General features: G+C 39.5%; 1 protein-coding gene across 8 annotated transcripts in view; it reads right to left on the bottom strand.

Moving 5' to 3' along the window:
* brsk2a (BR serine/threonine kinase 2a) overlaps positions 1-23,754 on the bottom strand; it is a 343,610-nt gene that overhangs the window by 27,277 nt on the left and 292,579 nt on the right. For 5 of the 8 annotated variants that reach the window (XM_049474718.1, XM_049474715.1, XM_049474713.1 and 2 more), the window contains exons 9-14: positions 23,721-23,752; positions 20,048-20,212; positions 17,555-17,652; positions 16,142-16,292; positions 14,027-14,092; positions 4,778-4,838 (exon numbers count right to left, since the gene is read on the bottom strand). In XM_049474718.1, coding sequence (XP_049330675.1) covers positions 4,778-4,838; positions 14,027-14,092; positions 16,142-16,292; positions 17,555-17,652; positions 20,048-20,212; positions 23,721-23,752 — 573 coding nt within the window. The remainder of the gene's footprint in view (positions 1-4,777; positions 4,839-14,026; positions 14,093-16,141; positions 16,293-17,554; positions 17,653-20,047; positions 20,213-23,720; positions 23,753-23,754) is intronic. The other 3 variants (XM_049474717.1, XM_049474716.1, XM_049474712.1) reach the window with 1 other exon arrangement.

Raw genomic sequence — 23,754 nt, forward strand, 5'->3', positions numbered from 1 at the left:
ATGCAGAACAAGAGGCATTCAAAAAGGAAGCAGCAGACTGCAAAAAAGAAGGTCTGAAAGTGCTGGTCATCATCATGAAGGTAAGAAGCTGTGCATAGGCCATGGATCAAGCAAGAGTGACAAAGATCTGTGTATGTGTTTATGATTCTACTAAGAATGATGTCATATATGCATCCTCATCTCAACCTTGTGGAGGTTATGTAATTGCTATTGTCTAGCTGAGGAGTCTGGCTGAGGAGCTAAAAATACTCATATCGTGCATCAAAGTAATTTGCCATAGAAGCGAAAAAAGCAAACAAGACGATGGACTTCTGACACCAACGGTTTTCTCTTTTTTAATTGATAAAAACAAAATGTACAAACAAACTCATCTCAGCCATAGTTGTTGTTAAAAGTGAGGAGAATTGGAGCTTCTTTTTTGCGTTGTGTTAATGTTTGTGATAACCACTTTTTCACCAACACATTCCAAGCACCTCTGAAAGCAAGTATTACTCCAAATCAGGTTGATTTGATCAGGGTTGGAGATCAAACTTGCTAAAAGGCACTTCAAGTAGAAAAACAACAGATTGTGGTTATACGGTGACCACTGACCATTTGACCTCTCTTTTACTATGACTAGTCTACAATTCAACAATATGTTTGTTATGGGGGCTTCCTCTTTTTGCGAAAGGTCTTTTGTTCTGAGACCTTCCACTTACAGCAACTAGTCCTTTACTGGGATTTAATCAATGTCTTCAGAGATGCTTGAAAAGGGATGGAGATCAAGCTTACATGAATCCAAATTGAATTGAAAGATTGGTCACCACTATTCATTGCACTGACCTACCCATTCTGCGATGACAGGTCAATGACTGGTCAATAATCTTCACCACGCTTGTCCAAGGACTACCACCTTAAGGCCAATTTATTCTACTGCGTCAAATCTACACTGTATCCTATGGGTTACCAACACGTTGTCATGTACTAAATGGTGTAGCCAGTTGATCACCTCCCCAGTACTGTAACTACACTTCGTGCAACACAGACAGCAGCAACTGTGACAAATCTGCCAAGCCTTGTGTTACCACCTACACAGTTCCACCTTTGTGGTTTAAACTTCAGTGTAGAAATGTGCAAAATGTGCATAGGCCACATGCACAGGCTTTGGACTCTTTGCTTTGCTATGACTTGATGCAGAAGGATAAACCTGTATCTTGACTGTGACAGGTCGTATTCTCCTCCATGCTTGTTCTGAGACCTCCCCCTTGCTGAGACTGGTGCACCACCATGCTTGTTCTGGGACCCCTCCTTATGCATCTGGTCTTATGCAATCTCCACCACATTTGTCCCTCAGTCCCTCACACTGCACTTGTACCTTTTCACCACTACATTTGTTCTGAAACCTCCTCCTGACTTCACTAAAGCGAACGAGACACTGAACCTTCGACATCAATGGATCTCTCTTTCTCACTTGGCGAGAACAAAATGTGCAAACTGGCTCGTCTGAGTAACGGGAATCCTCTTAGTCATCACTGTTGTTAAAAGTCAGGGTAAAGCTAGGACTTCTGAAAAACTGCATATCCAGCTTCCCCACACAGAGGCTTTCCAATCGCCTTCGCCTGTACCTGAAGACAAAAGGAGCACGGCTCTTAAGAGTGGATTTCCAAAATCAATTTCTCTTTCAAATCAGCCCTGGTTTCTGTGTCGCGCAGAGCTTTGGGCGAAGGCCTCTGTAATCTGCGAGTGTTCTGAAACGAGTCAGCCAGAAAAGTTTAGCCACAAGCTCCTCGGCTAATCAGAGAGGAAGCTGGATTTTATACGGCCTTCCCTGAGCTGGATTTCCAATAGGCTCAGGACAGGACGGGGAGGCTTAAAGCAGCGTAAAGTATCTGTATGGAAAGAGAACAGTGCCGCACAGACACTGCACACACAAGCTGACTCCATCTTTTCCTCTGTCTATGCTTTAAAATGTATGGCTGTGGTAATGTAAAAGCACTAAATGAATATATTGACTGAATAATTCCAGACAGAAAAACAACACTACAGAAATAAACTGGGTCTAGACTATACCTGAATGACAATGACAAATGTCCAACCTTGCAAAGTCAGTATTCTAAGCATTTCCTTAGGTGCTGTTGAGGCAGGATTACATGAAGGAGGTGTAGTGATACCATTATTTGCATTTCTGTGATTTTTTTTTAGAATTTGTCATGTCAGTCATTTTGGTGGACTGCATGCTCCTGCGTCTCTAAAGATTAGTGCAGCTTTTACCTTCCACCAAACAGACAGTAGAAATCAGTCCCCTGCACACAGAGATGCTGGTAAACATTGTGACATCCTGCGGGAGGGAGATTTCAAGAGTTTTCTCATGAATGGAGGCACTAGAGGAAGCATTTACTGCTATTCTCTGAAGCCCATGTCACACCGACGAGTCCTGGCACAATGCCGAGATTAAAATCGAGAAGATGTTCAAAAGGATTTGTCAGAGGAGCGATGCTTCTGGCAGCTGTGGAAACTTCATGCTCACTTTTTTTTACACCAACAGATTTTACACCAATCCTTCTTTAAGAAACTCTGAAGGCAGTGCTTAAATCAGGTGGGTTTGATTAGGGATGGAGATAAAGCTTTCAGCAAGGTAGAAATCTATTGCAAATCCAAGATATCCAAAGGGGTTGGTGACCACCAATCATTGCATCCCTTGTTCTGAGACCTCCATCTGACTGTGATTGGTCCTAACCAAACACCATGCTTGTTCTGGAACCTCCCCCTTACTGGGACTAGTTTCAGTCTTCACCACATTTGCCCTATGGGCTCCCCGTGCAGACTATGATTGGTCATGATGACTGCCATGTTTGTTCTGAGACCTCCCCCGGACTGTGATTGGTCCTAATCTCTGTATCGCTTGCTCTGTTCTTGCAACTGGCTTTAATATCTTTAATTGTTTTGATACCTGCCCAAGAATTCAATTGGTCCTATTCACCCCAACATTAGTTTTGGGACTACAATTGGTCCTAATCACTGTGTTGTTTGTTCTAAGTCCCTCTCCAGACAGTGATTAGTCTTAATCTCTACCATATTTGTCCTGAGACCTCTCTCTTACATCAAATGCTGTAAATCACCACCATGACTGTAATTTATCTCCACAAGACTCACCACTATATTTGTTCTGGGACCACAGCGCATGATTGGGCCTGATCACTGTTTTGTTTCTTCTGATCCCTCCACATGAAGCCAATACAACCTAATCACCACCACATTTTTCCTCAGACCTCCCCCTGACAACCTCCTCAAGACTTTGATTGCTCTTGTCACCACTAAATTTGTTCTGGGAACTACAACTGGTCCTAATCAATGTTTTGTTTGTTCTCACACCTCCCTCTTGACTGTGATTGGTCTTAATCTCCACCATGCTTGTCCTGAGACCTGTCCCTTAAAACAAATGTTATAAATCACCCACATGACTATGATTCACCTCTCCAAGACTTTGATTAGTCCTACTAACCACTATATTTTTTGAGACTTCCATTAAAAAGAAATTGCTCATAATCCATGTTTTGTTTGTTAGAATACTGTGAAATTGGCCCTAATCACAACCAAGTTTATTCGGAAACCTTCCCCTGTCTACAATTGGTCCTAATCACCACCAAGTTCATTCTGAGACCTCCCAATGTCTACAATTGGTCCTAACCACCACCAAGTTTATTCTGAGACCTCCCCCTGTCTACGACTGGTCCTAATCACTGTTTTGTTCAAAAGAAAATTGCTCATAATCCATGTTTTGTTTGTTAGAATACTGTGAAATTGGCCCTAATCACCACCAATTTATTCTGAGACCTCCCCCTGTCTATGATTGGTCCTAATCACCACCAAGTTCATTCTGAGACCTCCCCCTGTCTTCAATTGGTCCTAATCACCACCAAGTTCATTCTGAGACCTCCCCCCCGTCTATGATTGGTCCTAACCACCACCAAGTTTATTCTGAGACCTCCCCCTGTCTACGACTGGTCCTAATCACTGTTTTGTTCAAAGACCCCCCGCCCCCTCCTCCTGACTGTGATTGGTCTTAATCTCCACCATGCTGGCCTGAGACCTGTCCCTTACAGCAAAAGTTATAAATCACCCACATGACTGTGATTAACCTCCCCAAGACTTTGATTAGTCCTACTAACTGCTATATTTTTTGAGACTTCCATTGAAAAGAAATTGCTCATAATCCATGTTTTGTTTGCTAGAATACTGTGAAATTGGCCCTAATCACAACCAAGTTTATTCTGAGACCTCCCCTGTCTATGGTTGGCCCTAATCACCACCAAGTTCATTCTGAGACCTCCCCCACTGTCTACGATTGGTCCTAATCACCACAGAGTTCATTCTGAAAACTCCAAATGTCTACAATTGGTCCTAACCACCACCAAGTTTATTCTGAGACCTCCCAATGTCTACAATTAGTCCTAATCACCACCAAGTTCATTCTGAGACCTCCCCCTGTCAACGATTGGTCCTAACCACCACCAAGTTCATCCTGAGACCTCCCTCTGACTACAACTGGTCTTAATCACTGTTTTGTTCAAAGACCTCCCCCTTCTCCTGACAGTGATTGGTCTTAATCTCCACCAAGTTTGTCCTAACATCAACAAACGCTGTAAATCACCATCATGATTGGATCTTTTCCCTTTCTGAATGTTGAGTGTATGTGTGTGAGTGAAGGATGACACGGATGGTGGTGTTGGATGCTTGCAGCAGAAGTGAGGGGTAATAGGTATCGGTAGAGGCGGCAGAGGTAACAAGCAGTACTCACCCGTGGACTGCTTAGTGGACTTGTGGAAAGGCCTGAAGAAGCCCCGCTGATTGAGCGTGATCTGCAGACACACATACAGCAATGGACAGAATAAAAAACACACCATTATGTTAGAGAGACACATATAAAAGCACCATATAGAGAGAAATCAGAGATTGCCTGCAAGGCTCTAGACAGAAAATCACTGGGGAGAGATTTGGAGGAAATCTAGGCTAGCAGTGATGAAACAAACCCACCTCATACATGCTACGCTGACACTAAACAAAGGATAATCTATGTCACTATTATCCATGACAAATCTCTTCCAGTTCCTCTGTTCAGGCTGAGGGCAGAGGCGTAGACTCATAAACTTAATAAAGCAACGTCTTCCTCCGTCTTTCCAGTGTTATCACTCATCGTGAGCCGAGGCCTGTTGTTCTTCTCTGCCAACAGATGTCCGCACAGACAACAGCGCACGTTTCAATCACCTCCGAGCAAGAGCAAATGAATTATCAGTCACCAATCTGTCTTCATCAGGCGAGATGGCTGTCCGTGCAGACGGAGCCCAGCTGTTACGCTTCTTTCATGTCACTTTTTCCTCTCTCTCTCCCCCCTTTATTCCGGTTATGCTGTCTGTCGCTCACCCATTCTCCCTCTATCCATGCCTTCATCACCCTTTCCTTCTCATCCTGCTTCTCTCCCCAGTTCATGTCTTCATATTCATTAAAATAACGCCATTTACCTTAATACATTTTGCTTACTTGAGACAAAATGATTCTTCTAGTGAAAACACATCACAGTCCAAAGATATCATCAAGCCGAGACGCTGCCAGACACAGGAGTCAGCGCTTATCTATAGTGCTAATTCAATTGACATTTTTCATATTAAGTGCATTTTTTCATACAAAAGATGTTGTCATAAAATAATGACAGAGAAATATTAAGCTAAGCTAAGTACACAAGGACTAATATAATGAGATATATGAATATACAGAGGACGATAAAGCAAGAAATACTGATAATCAAATATAACATTAAAACTACATGCTTAAATCTGTGTAGCTTAAAACCTGCGCTGTGAAAACAATTCCCATTGACCTACTGACGCACAAGGCATCCTTCTGTGGTATTGTGGCACCAAGACCACAATAGCAGCAGATCAGGAGTTTTTCAAGTTTTTCAAGGGGGCTTTCTGACCGTATTATAAGGTGCACTAATCAATGAATGTCTAGTTTCCAGTCTATATTCAGGCATAAGGCACACCTGAATATAAGACACATTTTAAGCTACAATATTAAGGAACAAGTGTGTCATCATGTTTCCCTTCTAATGGGGAAGCAAGGGAAGCGCCTAAGTAAACAAAAAAAAAACATTTTCTTTTAAAGTCAAACGGGTGCTGTATGTTATTCTACACAGATTTCTCTCCTGAAAACTGTTTATCTGGGTAAGTAAAGGGCTTCCATTTATTTACAGTAAACTCAGACTTCCAATATTTTTAACAGCGTGGTAATCAGCAGTCCTAACCACGGTTAGCAGCAGCACTAGCCACATTTAGCAGCACTTAGCATGAGTAAATGCTGCCTGACAGAGCTACACTGAGGAACCCTGAGTGCTCCAGTAAGCCAAGGCGCTATCAGCAGACTACAGTCTGATATACTCACCTCTACACGGCGAAAGAGCTAGCTCTGTGATTAGCAGTTAATGCTAATGCATCCTTAGTACTGGAAAAACCTCACTTTTATAATACTGTACTTCAGCAGAGTGTCTTTACTGCTCCTTACAACCTGACTGTTAAAATTCATATATAAGGTGCACTGGATTATAAGGCGCACTGTTGATTTAAAAAAAAAAAAAAATTAGGTCCCACTTTATAATAAGTGTCCCTAAGTACTATGTACACAGTAACAGTCCATGTAACTACAGTGTAACTACTGATGAAGTACACATTGTTACAGATTAACTACAGAGGTACAGGTTATGTGATTACACATGTGTATTAAGGTTAATTTTGACTTGTGTCAGTACACATGTGTAACAATGTGTATGTACCAAAAATTAAAGGATTTAAAGTGCGTCTTATAGTGCAAAAAATACAGTATGTAAAGATATTTAAACAAATGTAATTTTAAAGCTCTCATTTCATTGTTTTTTTTTTTCGTTAATGTTGGAATGGTCTCTATTATGAACGAATGCCCTTAGTTCTCTACCCAGTAATGTTAGCTATCTCTCCGTTAATGTTAGCTAACTCTCCGCAAAACCTTAGTTCTCTCCACAGTAACTCGCTGCTAATGTTAGTATGTGCTTTCCCACTGGCATTAAAGGCACCAACTAAAAATGAAATACCTACAGCAAATTTACAGTAAATTTGAGACAATTTAAGACCTTAATTATCAAGATTTTAATTTAAGAAATTTTAAGACTTTGTAAGGACCCACGGGAACCCTGAGTAAAGGCAAAGATGGCATTGGATCATTACTGGAGTAATTTCTGTATCTGGTTAATAGACCAGATTACAGTATACATGCAGAATGTGTTTAGCTTAAACTTAGGTATAGTTGGGTATGATTAAGGTTGGATTACATTTTCACCAAGGCTCCAACTTAAACTGAAACAAGACTAGACTGAGACCATTTATTCATCAGAGGTGTGATTACTGTATTCATACCTACTCACCCACATCACAACAATGTAGAAAACGAACCAGTGTCTGTCTTAATCTGACTAAAAAGTGAAGGTTTGAAAAAAGAAAGAGGACTCTCATATTATCTACTTAGTATTTTGTCTAAGCCCAAGTCTCAAGAATTTTCCTTTGCTTGAAATCTAGTCACTCAATGAACGTTGCCTCACTCTCAACCTTTAAAAGACTTAAGGGAGAGCAAGAGCGACAAAATATGCACACAAGCACTGGGCAAAATGTGCTTTGACACTGAAAATGACAATGTGAAAGTTGCAATTTTGTCATTTTGCTGGTACAGTAAATGTGTCTGCGTGTTTGAGGCTGCTCTTCTGTCGAGCTACTGTATCTGTTGTCGTTGTTAAAGAAAGTATTCTAAAAACACACCTTCCAAACACTACAGCTAATTCACGCACCACAAAATCCACGTTCAACTGACTGCCACTAGTTATGCAAAACGCGAGTAAATGGAGCGGAACCTATAATCAGCCGCACATCCGATATCTGCGCCCATTTTCTGCACCATCCTCCCACGCTTTCTGCGATCCTTCCTCAAATGCATTATGTATGAAGGAGAGGAGAGCGTTTTTGCGTATTTTCATGCTCACACACACCATAAACTGCTCGTTTAGAAGACAAAAACTGTGGGAAAGGGACAGAGTGAGTGGGAGAGAGGAGGAAAAAATACAAACAAAAAAAAAATATTCTGAAAGATGAAGGAACAAACTTAGATACACTACCCTACTACTACTATTCAGGAGGGCAGAGGGCTAGCCAGTGCTAAAAAAAGCTCCGTGCCTCATGGCCTGCAGGACTATGGTGGAATGGTGGAGTTAGTGGAAAGTGGGCACTGCAAATTCACACAGCCAGAACGCCACAGCTCACACTGCTGAATACAAATGCTGAATAGCCAAAGGCTAGAACACAGTACTGGACCCAATCACACTCATTCCAAAACACCACACACATCAGCCGGGTGCATGTTCTCTGGACCAGGACCAAATTAATTAAGATATTTAATGTAAAAAATGAAAAAAACTGTGCCCTATTTTTTAACAACAATGGCCCTCTTAATTCCTCCATAGTCCTGCATAGAAAGAACTGCTACTGGTTTACATTCTATGTGCTTAATTATTGTCATGTTTTTATGTTCATTAGCACTATTGTACACTGTATCTTTAGCCTGTCATTTATTGCTACTAATGCTCTAAAAAGTGAAGCTCTTTAAAAATCTGTTAATTTCTCAGGGGGTCCTGGGCTAATTTTCTCTTTTATGGGGATCCTTTGTGATTTTATTCCTGTTCTGATTGGGCATGTATGTGTTTTTATCAGAAGTCCTCTGAGAAAATGACAGGCTGAATTATCTGTTTTTCGTTAAACTCTGTGGTCCTCTGGTAATTTTAGTTCTGTCCAGATCCACATCTCTGAGTTTCAGTATTTGTCCACTGCCATGCACTGTAATTACACTCTGGGTGTGCGTTTCCACGGAGATCCACGTAAACACAACAACGAGTGGAAATGGAGGAGCTACTGAATGCGATGTCATGTGACTGAGAAAGCCTAAAAACTGGTCCTCCTGTTTTTTTAATTGCAGCCCAACATTTACAACTAATAGTTTAATTTTTTTTTATACATTAAGTGAAGTATTAAAAAAATTATGAATTAATTATTTAGCAATATCATTTACAGCTACAACATAAACAAGATAAAAGTATCTAAAAAAGCTAAGAAAGTACAGAAATATATTTACGTTCTTGAAATAAATTTATTCAAACAAATTCTGGATGAGGATGTGATTCAAGTTAATGTTGTCTGAAATTATGCAGTGATTAATGAATCACATTTCAGTGCTATAGACTTGCGCTTTGCGTGGGGGGTCTGATGGCTTAATAAACTGACTGTGTAAATGTCACCTGAGGCTAGATTCTCACTAACTGCACCCATCAGGCTGCTGTGGGATCCGCAGTGTGCGGGAGATTGGAACACAGCCCATAAGGCAGTTTGCTGTGCACTCAGTAGGGGCCTCTTGTTTGTGAGACTAATACGAGTGTTTGAGGCGGGTCCAGAATGCCACAGGGCAGCTTACTAAAGCGGCGAGAGGGGGGGGCGGACGAGCAGGAGAGACAGGACCAGCGCCAGGAATCACATTAACCGACACAGCCCAAGCCAAAGGCATGATGAGATTAAAGCAGCAGCCCAGGGCAGACTGTCGGACTGAAGTCGGACTAAATACACTCGAGCGGGCGGAGAAAGTGCTGAGTAAATGCTCTTACGGGACTAAATAAGGAATAAATGAGAACAGTATGCACTGCGGCGACTCTGTCTGGGTCTGTTGATAATAATAAGTCATACAAGGAAAACAAGCTGTCAAAGTAATCTCAAACAGCCAGACCAGCAAAAGTAAGATAACTCGATAATAAGTTGATACATAAATATGAGGTCAAACAGATCTCTGAAATGCCCTGGCTGAAAACAAAATGCAACACAATAAAATCTCAATAAATATATTATAGTTATTCCCAGAACATAACATGTTATCTCCAAAATGAGAAACATACTTTAATACTGATAATGTATGTTTTATGATAAATAAATATAAAGTTTTAAAGCTCATTTAAGCTCAATAATAAATCCTGATAGGGACAGAACCCCCTGTCCATTTTTCGGAACAATATTTTTGAGCAAAACACAATCACGGCTGAACGGAAAAGCAGAAAAGAAACTCTGACAGAGAAAGAAATTTCCAGAACTTATAAATTTCCAAAATGTTTTTTGTTATTGGAAACTGTTCTTTTTTGGGGGCACAGAGTGATCCAGCAGTCTAAAGCGCTGCCACTATGATCGGGAGATCGCTAGTTCGAATCCCGGTCATGTAGCTTGCCATCAGCTGCCGGATCCCCTGGAGAGGACAATCGACCTTGTTCTCTCTGGGTGGGAAGATGGAGCTATTTCCCCTCATCACTCCAAAGGGTGATGTTGCTCAGCACAAGTCGTCTGTGAGCTGATGTATTAGAACCGAGTCACTGCGCTTTCCTTTGAGCGTGCTGGCTACTCGGCAATGCTGCATTAGCAACAGTTCATTGCAGCAGATAATTTCAGCAGTGTCTAAAATATATATATATATATATATACAGTTATTTAAGATAAATGTATGCAATCTTATAACTAAGGTGTTAAGATGTTACTGACAGGCAGTTTTTTTAATGACTGGGATATATTGTACATGTAAGCTTAAAAGTTGATGTGTTGGAAGCAGGAAGGGAAATGGGAAATAGTCTAAGGATCTAAAACAATTTCACAAGAGCCAAACAGTGATGGTCAGATAACTGCATTAGAACATCTCCAAAACATCAGGTTTGCTCTATATACTAAGTTGTGTGAATTTTTTCTGATATGCAGTGGTCATTTGCTCCTAGCACCAAAAGTCTATCGGAGACCAATTGGTACTTTTGGCAGTGTGGGCAGTGTGCCAAGTCCTGCTGGAAAATGAAATCTGCATCTTTATAAAAGTTGTCAGCAAGTGCTGTAAGATTTTCTGGCAAAACACTGCACTGACTTTAGACTTGATAAAACACAGTGGACCAACACCAGCAGATGACATCACTGATTGTGAAAACTTCACACTAGACCTCAAGCAGCTTGTACTTTGTGCCTCTCAACTCTTCCTCTAGACTCTGGTCCCTTAATTTTTACATACAAAATGCTAAATGAAGATGCAGATTTCATTTTCCAGCAGGACTTGGCACACTGCCCACACTGCCAAAAGTACCAATTGGCCTTTTTATTGGCTGTAAGCCATAATCATCCACAATAAAAAGAAATAAACGCCTAAAACGAAGCACTCTTTGTGTACTACATCTAATTACTGAAATAAAGTAACTTTTCAATTATAGAATTTTTTTGAGGTGCAATATTATAGATAACAAAATCTTTTATATAGCTAATTTAAGGAAAAACTATTTCTAAGCATTTTTTTTGACATATATAAATGTCTTTACTCATATTTCCCGTCTCATATTAAGGAATATTCATGTCAAGCTTTCAGAAGAATGAAAAGCACAAATCTCTGGACATCTGCCATCATCTGTACTGTTCTACTTCATGTGATCCTTACACTATCTCCCCACAAACACCAGAGCGTTCCATCAGTTGTTTGGAGAGATCGAATGTGTCATAGAATAGATATCAAAGCCTGTTTTCTTACTGATAGGCTCTGATCTCAAGTTCTCTAAAGCCCAAAGATCTAAAGGTCTCTGAGGCTGAAAAGTTTGCTGCTGTAGAGAGATAGCACACAAAAAGACAGAGCGCACACACACACACACACACACACACACAGTACATGTGATACACAAAGCGCATACCCACATAAAGCTATACTGATGCACAGACACACAAAGAAACCCCAAAACATCACACAGCCCAATTCCAATTCTAAAGCATTTCAAAGCTTTCAGAGAGTGATGATCAGAAAAATAAGAAAAAAAAGCAACAGTGAAAAACAGTGACTGGCATCTAACCATCCATTCAGAATGAATAAAACAGAAAAGCAGAAAGATAAGAGGAATTCAGGCTATTTACTGAATATCTCTGAAGGAGGAGAGGTTCAGGCAAAGCACACGCTATCAACTAAGGACAGAATATGAAGATGCAGGGAAGCTTTCCTCTATTTATTTCTGTGATGATATGAATGTGCACCATAGATACATTAACAAACAAACAAATACAAAGGTGTGTCGTAGGGAGAGAGACATTGGGAAAGTGCTGTTAGATCAAGGGCTTCAATACATGCAAAGAAATGTCTTTGTGATTAACGATGCCATTTAATAACATGGCAAATAAATGGTCATGAATTACTGTGTTAAACATTACACTTTTAAATCTTGCAATTAAAACTATTCTTTTTTTTTACATCAAAAATTACTCACTTTTACTACACTATTTTTCATTTCTGAATGACAAAATAAAAGTTTATAAAAATTATAATATTATATTTTGTGCAAATGTACAAATTATGAACTAATAAAATTAAAACTATAGTAGTTCATTAATTATAACTGCTAATGTCGGTTACACTAGCAGGTCGAAACTGTCATTAAAAAAAATAATAAACTATTATAAGATAAGATCAGATAAGATAAGCAATCCTTAAGGTGATAGAACATACACTAAACTTTAACACTACCTAAAAACTATAAAACAGATTAAAGAGACACTGACATGTATGTATATAGCTATATACTATATATGCATCATTTGTACATGTGTAAGTAGCAGTAGATTATTATATTTTTATGTATTTATTATTACTTTTATTTCCATTTCTGTTCTTAGTTCTATTATTCATTTAATGATCTTTTTATTATTCTTAACATTTTACTTTACTTTTACAATAAATGTTTACTTATTTTATACTTTATAATTTTTAACCTTTTATGTGTCAAATTTGTTTTTTATGGTATTTTAAAAAAATCTGTTTTACATATATATTTTATGTATATTAAATGCTGATTTAAAATGAGTACTTTTATTTTTTTACAATTTTATTCCTTATTATTTATAATTTATTATTAAATGTTTTCAATCCCTTTGATGTTGTACATGCTCGGCAACATTGTAAATGAGGGTCACCCTCAATGTTTTTCCCTACTGAAAATAAAGGTTGATTGATTGATTGATTGACTGATTTATATACATTTATTTAAATTATTATTATATTACAACAATTTTTTTAAATGAACATTAAATTTACTATTACATGTCAAAACGTCTAATTACAACTACCATTACATTTTTAATATTATGATATTAAAGCTATTATTAATTTTTACATTAAATTTAAACTACTCTTTGGGAGCATGGATAATAAAACTAAGAAATTAGAAAAATAACATCAGATTACCTATACATAATTAATTAGGATACATAAATAAATGAAAAAGACTCTGAGGAAGGAGTCAAGGCAGTCTATATATATATATGGTATTCAGAAATGCGAGTGATGAGAGGAAAAGGAAAAGACAGACAGCTACTCCTCTTTCTGTTTCCATGCAGCTGCCTTCTCTCAGCACTCTATTACTTTTCAATGATATATTTTAAAAGCCCCAGTTGCCTTATGTATCATTGTGGGGGTCAGGTCATCTGGAGTCAATTCCCAATTTAATTTCTGCCATCAGCCCCCGTCCTGACATTTGAGTGCGAATGAAAGATGTGTAATGAAAGGGCAGGCCGGGAAACAAGCGGGGAAATGAAAGTGCGGGACACCAACTGTGTTCCTCAGCGGCGGGATCGAACAAACAGGCCAAAAGAACAATAGCCAGATGTGATGAAATCCTCCCGGACCCGTGCGCAACTGAACCCGATCGGGCCGGACCAAGACATCTGGCACGGCAGCAAAAGCAGTGCATGTGAAAAGCCTGCATACTGCACAACACTGTCCATTCACCATATTCACAGGCAGTCTGGGGGGGGCTTTTGTTTTGGCAGGCTGTAGATTTAGAAGGTTAATGATGTGGAAAAGCGACACTGCATCTTTATGGTGGGTGTAGTAAAGCTTAGTAAGGGCTGTGTTAGGATCAGGCAGGTAGTTACGGCAGTACCTTTCCTCTTTGCTGCACCTGGGGTGGGCCTCAGTGATATCCAAGCTTTTACTGAACACTGTTTTACTACAGCAGGAGACAAAGTGAACACACAGTCAGGGCCGTCATGCAGTCCCAAACAATATAGAAACTGATCCGTCCATGCTCTCGTCTCCAATACATTCTTTAGAGAAACGGCTGCAGAGATTTCAACTGAGACTATAATTTAGAGTAATTACGTAATGTTGAGTTCCTGCATTAAACTGCTACTTATATATTACTAATAGCTGGACTCTGTAGCTGTGGAGAACTGAAATGAGGCAGGCTGGAAATTACAATGAACTTGCCTGCCTAATATTAGCGTAGTTCAGATTTGATTTTCTTACACATATGGATAAAGGAGCAATCAATAATAAATATGAGCGAGCGTACAAGTGTGACACAGAAGTCCAGTTTTTAAACACTGGATAGAGAGCTTTCTGCCCCACCCGTCTCTCCCCAGACCTTAAGCTCACATGGGTTTTTGTAGCTAATCAGTGAATATATATATATATGTTTCAACGTTCAAAATGCCCACCTCTACAATGTTAATTGTGGTGGTTAATTATCTAGCTAAGATAAGCAACCTTGCTGAAGCTCAGTGATTACCTGTTCAGTTAGAAAATAGCCTGCTTGTTAGCTTTCATAGCTTCAGCACACTGTTTGCTGCATGCTGCTATCTATAATCTGGAAACGGTGTGGAAATGGGACTGGCGAATGGGGAATGGTGGTGGACAGATTTAGAGGCAACAACATATAAATAAATATATATATATATACTGGCTAAAGCTCTGCTGACAAGAGCTTCCAGTGCTTAAACTTGTCATATTCCTAAATATCTGATGATACATGCTAATCATGTTATGAGAAAATATAATCCTTAATGGTCCTTTAATATTAGGAATGACTATATTAGAAAATCACAAAAATGTATGTCACACTATTTACTATGTGATTCATACTATGCACTATGTATAGATGTATTTATAATGGAATATTAAATGGAAGCTAATACAATAAAAATAAATAAATGAATGATCATTGAAAGCCTGAGTTTTATGACAAATAGTAACATTTCAGAACGTGTCTTGTTTGAGTAGACTATTTAAAATTAAAATATATTTTTTTAATTTTTAGAAACTTTTTTATTTAGTACAAAATATATATTTTATTTAGTTCAGAAAATGATTTTTCCCCCCTATAAAATCATGCATAATGTTTAATGGTTAAATGGTCACTTTTCAACTGCGCTGTAACTCCCCTAACTCCAACACCAAAAGATAAAAATGTTTAAAAATATATATATTTTTTTTTATTTCACAGGCCTAATTCTACAGCTATACTAACACTGTAAGCTTTTGTATGGGCATAAAATATATATTTTTTGGTTGAGTTCCAGAGGTTCACAATAGGTTGAATGAGGTCATTGCCAGTGTTGTGTACAGAATACCCAGCTCTGCAACAGTTGCTACTGAAGAGCACATTCGTGATCAGAGCATGGACAGGTCAAATCTATCCTTCTGCAGGTCAAATAAACAGAAGCCCCCACCGCTGCTTTCTTATCTGTGTGTGTGTGTGTTTATGAATGTGTTTGTGTGTGTCTGTTTGTCTAGATACCTACAGCATAGTTCTCAGCCTGAGCAGAAACTCAAAGCACTCAGTTAAATTCCATTACTAAAAAGAAATGAATATTTTTTTTTTCTGATCTTTCTCAAATGTGTCCTATTGGATTATTCGCTCAATTGAACAAACTGAGCAGTTTTACAATAAGCTAAGCTAAACTGCTGTAATTAACAACTGTAGCCTGCTGAGAGAGAGTGTGTCTGTGAATGGAACAATTACAGGCAATAAGACTCTATGGAAAGGTGGAAAAAACAGGAAAAATCAGGAAAAACACAAAAGCAAATGAAGAAACGCAAATTGGTTAGATGCCAATTGGATGGTTGGACGTGAGCGCTGATTGATAAATCAGCGGGACCCTTGTGCAGTGGGGGGACAATTAAAAAAACAGACAAAACACACATGCAGAGACGAATGACACATATATGTGAATAAGGAACATATAATTTATCTGCGTGTGTGTGTGTGTTGCTGCACCTCTGTCCGTGTTGTGTCATGTCGATGGCTCTCCGTGCTGGAACAGGTGATCCGCCGTCCGTCACACTCAACACCTCCATAGACTTACGCTCCGGCCTCCTCTTCCCGTGCCGGTTCAACATGGGGGAGTCTACTCGCTTCCTTGGGGGATCTATGAGAACACACACATACACACAGAGACACACACACACACACACGCTCAGCACTTCGAGCCTAGTCCCACAAGTAAAGCGCTGGATCCATCCAAAGTCAATATTAAGCACTGATCTGGAAAGCTTCATTCAGCAGCTCCATTTGATTCCAGATTGATCACTGCTGTGAGTGCTTACTGCAATTAAGCCCTTCTGGTGGCCACCAGGGCCTGCTGGTCTCCAAACATCAGCATTTAGAGAAAGAAAGAAAGAAAGAAAGAAAGAAAGAAAGAAAGAAAGAAAGAAAGAGTGGAAAACTGTGGATTTTTGATTTGTAAAAAATAAATAAATAACTTTACTGCCTGCATATATACATAAATACGTAGACAGTAATAAAGTGTACTTTTATTTTTACTGTATGTGAGGCATATCATTATTACTATATGGAGCGTTAGAGCCCTATTTTAGCAATCTTTAGTGCATCGGTCAATTGTACTTTGCGCAGCTTGATTTAGGGTGTGTCTTCGGTATTATGCCCTGCATGGCTCGAAACTATTTCTCTTAATTAATCATGGGTATGTTTTGGGAATAATGTAAAATAAAAATAAAATAATGTAAAGTAAAATCAGCGAGGCAGTTGACGTTCCCTTTAAAAGGCAGGTGTGTTCTGACTTTGGCGCATTCCTATCTTAACAGTGCAGTGCTTTGTGCATCTCAGTAGAAGATACTGACCTGCATGTTCACATTGTGAAGATATTCCAGCACCTCATTTAAGGGAAAAGCAATGTAATTTTATTCTTTATTCTGTTTATCATTGAGTCTGACTGTTGACTGTTGTGTAGGTTAATTTCAGTCAGTGGCGCACCTGTGTTTTTCACCGCCAAGATAGCAACACGCCAGAAATGTACCTGAACACTCCTCACTCCTGTCACCTCTTTTTTAGGAAAGACACCATAGAGCAGTTTTCCAGACAGGGGTTAGGTTTAGTCTTGGACTTCACAAGACCGATTTTGAATGGACATTTTCCATTCAAAGGAAAATATAGTCTATGACTAGGCTTAATCCTGACCATATATGTTAGTACATTGCTATGAGGACTTTAGGTATATGAGGTATATGAGACTACACAAGTCCTGTGTTATTAATAATGTGTGCGGCATATACTTATTTAGAAAAATACATTGTGTTTGTGTTATGTTGCATTTCCAAGTGTTATATTTAATGGCTGCATTTGCCAGTGCTGTTGATGGTACTGCAGTGTGAGGAAGCACTAATAACATACCTATATCATTGCGCGGGGGGAGGTTTTGGTCTTCATGGCTGGGGTACCTCTCCTTCCGGTCCAGCAGGAGGAAATAGATCATCTTCTCCTGGTTGTCACTGAGGGGACGGAAACAGAAACGGACGAGCGATGTAAGAACAGCTGCTGTAAGTGGCCCCAGAAGGATTTTCCTTCTAACAGAGAACATGAGTCAGAGACCACTTCACGGAGCATCTCCATTTACTTTGTACAGCGAGCGAAGCAATACAAACAAGCCTTAGATCAGTGCCCCCACTGTGTGATGGTTTATGAATTCCAGCCCCGGGTCCATTTATCAGAGCCAGAGACAGTAAGAGGCTGTAGTGGGGAGCAGGCTGGCGATGAGTGTGCCACTTCTATATGATATACGAGCACTCCACCCTACATCCCTAACACAGCTCCACCATCCAGCAGCATCTCAGTCCTCATAAACTCTTCTCCCACACCCATATCAGCACGAAAAAACGGAGAGACGACAGAAAAGCACGAAGCACCTCAATATAGTAGGAAAATGACTCAAAGGAGCAGATTTGAAGGGGAAAATAGCAGCACTTTGAGACTAGGGAAATAACTGAAGCCCTGCCTCAGCGCCCATCATAATGTAAGTGCTGTTTGACGAATGACTTGTCCAAAAGACAAGCTCAGGGTCTTTGTCTGTGTGTGTGTGTGTGTGTGTGTGTGTGTAGAGGGGGGATGCTTTTGTATGGACCAGCAAAAGACAGCAAAAGCTTCCTTTAAGCAATACTGTTTATTATTACTATTCTTTATCTCTTCCCCTTTGCACCGGAAATTTCTGGTTTACCCTTATCTAAAAGTTCTCTGTCAAAGTGTAAGGCTGGCCTTTTTGTAAAAGTCATTTTAAAGATATAGATATAGTTCCAGCCATAGAAAGACTAGGCGCTTTTTTATAAAGAGTATAATCACGTCTATAGAATAGCACTCTAAAGAAGACAGCATTTCAATTTCTAGGCTTTTAGGGGGCACTACATTTTTCAAAAACGCTTTTTATATACAAGTCAACCTTAAAAAATCTGGGTAAATTTGGGGAAAACATCAAAAAATATGAAGTGGTCATTTCCTTAAACAGCACAGTATTGTACAAAAGCCAGAAAACACCCACTATACATTTATTTTCCAGTCATAACCTCCATTACATGTAAGCTACTCATTATTCATTATTATATATCTGAAAATGCAAGTGTCTGTCATTCCTTCTACTATGAGAAGATGGCTTAATTCTTATGAGTCTGAAAAGATAAGGAGTCAATCAAGAAGCTCTTGCTGACAAAAAAAATAATACATTAGCCAATCAAACTCCTGAGGCCACTGGTGGTCTCTGAACAATGGACCGAACCCCTGAAAAGACAATACCTCAATATCACAGAATGTGTTTGGTTTACTTGTGTCATTGAACATCACAAAACTCACTTAGGTTGCACCTAAATTGTCTACTACACACTGCTACTAAAGGGTATATACCCCATACTATTTTCAATAGTGCGGGTTTGGCAGGTTAAATATTAATATTTTAACACATTTTATACAAACAGAAATCGGTGAAGCCGGAAGTGTTCTCCAGCAGCTGTTTTCTTAGCGGTTCTGCAGCCTAGACCTTACAGTACATCATAGAGACACACAACTGGGGGGGTAGATGTAGATTCAGTGTATCTCAGTGGGCAAGAAAAAATGCCCCGATTGGTCAACGAGAGGGTGTTACAGCATAGAGAGATTTACACTTTAGTCAGTGACTTGATAGATTTTTCTAAACTAGTCTCTGGATTTTTGACATTTCACATCTTTTTTTGCAAACTGTATAGTCTGTAAGTAAATATTTAACTTTACATGTTGTCCAGGCATCAAGCGTCCTTGAAAAGCTATAATGGAAAATTGCAATAATTCTGCAGTACTATTTGTTCTAATCGTCTCACAATTTTAATAACTTCTGTAGAATAGCACTCTGATGAAGCATTTTCATCTAAATCTTTTAGGGGGCACTACAGTTTTTAAAAACATCTACAATTGTAAAAAAAAAAAAAAAAAAAAAAAAATCGAATTGCAATCATATTGTGCAGTTTACAGAAAAACAAACTGGTACTATTTAATTCAGGACTATATTTAGTACAACTTTGCAAAAACATATAACATACTGTAAAAAAAAATACACATTTACTGTTTTTAAAATAAACAGAAACCTTTAGACTTTAGCTAAAAAAATTAAGGGTGTTCTCTGACTTTTGCACATTACTGTATTTTTAAAGTTCTCTCACCTACTACACACATGTTTATCTCCACAACACAGCAGCAAAGATTTGACAATATTAATCTTCTGTTTGGTTGTTTCTATGGATTCTCCTCTGAGGATACCCAGGCTAACACATTAGTATTCTAAATATGTCTTTACGTCAGTGTAAGAATATGATAGGTCTTGTTTTTGGCAGTTTTCCACTGACTCCAGATCAGCGCAGGACCACTCACTCGTCTGACAGCAGGTCCTTCATCAGCTTGTTCTTGTCCCGGAAGCAGCCGAGCGAGTGCATGCTCTCCAGAACATCCGGGTCGATGTCGTCGGCTGACGGCAGACTCCTGATGGCCACTTTCCTGGGCACAGGCTGCTCAGGCTCAGGCTCATTCTTCCCTCCACTGCAATAAGGTTAAAAACACCATTACTCTCCTTACATCCAGCACTGTGCAGAAGTCTATAATGAAGAACTGAACAGATAAAAGGGGTAGTGGATCTGCAGATACTGGAATCCTTGAAGGGATTTTTTTAGAATGGCTTTTTTATTTGTATATATTCATATATTCGGATGTGCTTTTTTCTTTGCTTGCTGTATTGCACTCAAACAAACAAGAGTGAACTGCTCTCAATACTGCAATTTACACAGTTGTAGTCTTGCTAAGAAAGTAGGTGATTAGCTAAGACATATTCGGAGTCCAAAGGTTGCATCTTTACATTTGCACTGGAGATAACAAGAAAAAGAAGCTTATATTCTACCAATTAGCATCTCACAAACAGCACGCCTGAATCACACACACACACACACACACACACACTTGCCTTAAACCAATTGCTTATACTGTACATATGTGCTAACTTACTTTCTAAAATTAGCCCCCAAGCTAAACTAAAGAGGCCAACTTCACCAAACATGCTCTGGCTAATTATCTATATTTGTGGTAAGAGGGAATTTGCGTAAATTTGCTCTCTTTATGCTTTAACATAGAAAAAGGCTCCAATTTAAACGTTTTGGAAAACAACAACAGGGCAGCTAAAAAAAAGCTCAAATATATCAGCCTAACATAAGAAAAGTTCCAATATACTATAAAAATACAATTTCAGAAAAGCTCTAATATAATACTTCAGTCTAATATAAGAAAAGTTCTGGAATTTAGGGATGTCGGTGTGTCTTTGGTATTGTGAGGGCTCAAAAACTATGCCTTGTGTGGCTTTGAAATGTGCAAAAGGCATGCACTAATTTTCTACTAATTAATCATAGGTGTGTGTTGGATGTAAAAGGAAATAAAGCAATCAGTGTGCCAGTTGCCACTCCCTTTAAGAGGCAGGTGAGCTCTGACTTTGGCACGTTGGTATATTAACAGCACAGTGCTTTTGTGAGTCTCAGCAGAGGATACTGACCTGTGCGTTCACACTGTAAAGGTGTGCCAGTAGATCATTTAAGTGAACAGCAATGTTATATTTTATTCTTTATTCTGTTTATTGTTGCGTTAAAAGTTGGGTTTGTGCTCTGCAGCATCTGCGTCCATGTGTGTGTGTTTAACGAGCTGGGTCCATGCATGCATGGTATACCTATAGGAATGGACTCTGATGATTAACTGTTGTCTAGGTTCATTTTAGTCAGTGGCGCACCTACGTTTTTCGCTGCCAAAATAGAAACACACCAAACATTGACTTAAACACACCTCACTTCCAGACACCACGCCTATTAGTGTAGATATATTCCTAAACTCCGACACTGATTTAATGGCGTGGACGCAAGGTGTGAAAATAGACTTTTGACAGGGTGTAAGATTGCGAAGAACATTAAAACTTTAATGATGATTAAAGTATCTCAGGACTAATCTTAAAAACCCAGCTATCATATTTCACTTAGACTAGCCTAACATGCATTCCACAACTAAGTGATTAGCAGTGAATTTAGACACAATCTGCATGAAATGTCCAGGTGTGTGTGAGCTCTGTGTGTTCAGTGTTACCATCTGCAGGAAAACATGGCTGTGTGATGTAGCGGCTAAAAGCATAAGTATTCTGCCAGGAAGTGCAGGTGACTGGGGTGTCCATGGAGACAAAGCTAGACATGTCGTTGACCTCGGAGGGGCTATGAAACAGGGGGGGCCTGTCTATCTCTCTCTCTCTCTGTCTCTCTCTCTCTCTTTCTCTCTAGCGCTCTGTCTCTCTCTCTCTCGGGGAAGTCACACAGCAGGATCATGGGCATCTGAACAGACAGCTAAACCCCGCTGGGCCTGCAGATTCTTGTCCTTGCTGATGACATGTGGAGGCTGTGCCATTCATCTCCATAACACACACACACACACATAGACACATAGACACATACACACACTTCCATCTCCATTTCCCAGGCCCTCCCCCTCTTACATTAGCATTAGCAGAATTCCCTCAATGTCCCTATTCTGTTATATAGCCCGTCCCATTGGTGTAGGAACACCCCCGATACAGCAGAAAAAGCAGAAATTGTTTTAAAATAAACTTTAAATTTGAAAGTGCACCGAAATCTGCACCCCCGCCATGAAAAGCACCCCCTCTCTGAAGCGTGTTTCTAATTAAAGTTGGCTAAAGCAGTTATTTCCATTTTTTTCAAGAGGACGATATGTACGCATGTATGCCGAGAGGGGGTTCTTTTCCTGGCAGGGATGCAGACTTAGGCACAACTATGATGTCGAATTCAGGACCCCCGCCAGGAAAAGCACCCCCTCTCGAGAGCGGCTGCAGGTGACATGTTTCCTTTTCCTTATTTCTTACGAGTCAGAGTAGCTTAGAACATTATCTTGTGTATTTCAATTTTCTAAGTAAAGTTTAAGCCATGAAGATGTGGGTGCGCGCTCCTGAGAGGGGGTGCTTTTCTTGGTGGGGGTGCTGAATTCGTCATGTCAAAATATTATGACTGCCTCCTTGTTTCTACACTCACTGTAGATCTTATCTTGTCCTATCTCCACTGATCACATAGGAGCCCTTTGAAGTTCTATAATTACAAACTGTTGTCCTGTATCTGCTTCTGTGCCTACTTTATTGTATTTATATACTTTATTATCCTCGAGTAGATCAGAGGCAGGAGTGCTGCTGGAGTTTTTAAACACTGTGTTTAAACACTCACTCTCTCCTATTTAGCTGCTCTACCTTGTAGATGTACTGAATCTGTTGCTGCACACAGTTTGTGTTGCTCATCCTCTAGTCCAGGGGTCGGCAATTCAGTTTGGCCGTGGGCCAGATATTTTCCAAGCCATTACGTGGCGGGTCACAAAGAAATTCTGTTTTGGAAAATGAAGTGTAATGGGATGGATGCTACAGACTAGTAGCTCTCCAGCCCAGAGGTTTGTTGAACCCAATTGCAGAACAGTTGATCTCAAAGCAAGTAAACCCAAGAAGAAAGGAAAAAATAAAAAAATAAAAACACCGCTCCTGAAGCAGGATCATACCCGTGTCATCAGGGTTGCAGTCCAATACACTATTGCTGCTCCGGCAAGTGAATTATTGGGACAGGGCTGGGGAAAAAAGCGCCATTATAAGGAGATAGGGAGCCCAAGAATGGGTGGAAAAACGAGACTGGGGGGAAACTAAAGTTACGCCGAATGCGACAGAGGAGAAATGTAAACAAAAGCTCGGCAGAAAAGCATTTTATTAAATTTTTCGTTATCGTTCATTATAGTTTATACAACCTCATGCATTTATTCTCAATTATTTGAAGTGTGTAGTGCCTGTTTTTTAGTCTATGTAATTTTAACTATTAAAAAAAATCAGTTCAATTTAATGTGCTCAGTGGAGCTGAAAATAAAAATTACAATGAATGTGGAACATCAAGGAGGTGGCCATAGTTCTGTGACTGTGTACACACACACACACACACACACACACACACACACAGCCAGCCCACAGATACAGAGCTGTACTTACATGTACCACGTGTGCTTCTGGATCTGTTCTAACT

The sequence above is a fragment of the Astyanax mexicanus genome, chromosome 2 (genome assembly GCF_023375975.1).
Source record: "Astyanax mexicanus isolate ESR-SI-001 chromosome 2, AstMex3_surface, whole genome shotgun sequence".
In the NCBI taxonomy this organism is placed as follows: domain Eukaryota; kingdom Metazoa; phylum Chordata; class Actinopteri; order Characiformes; family Acestrorhamphidae; genus Astyanax; species Astyanax mexicanus.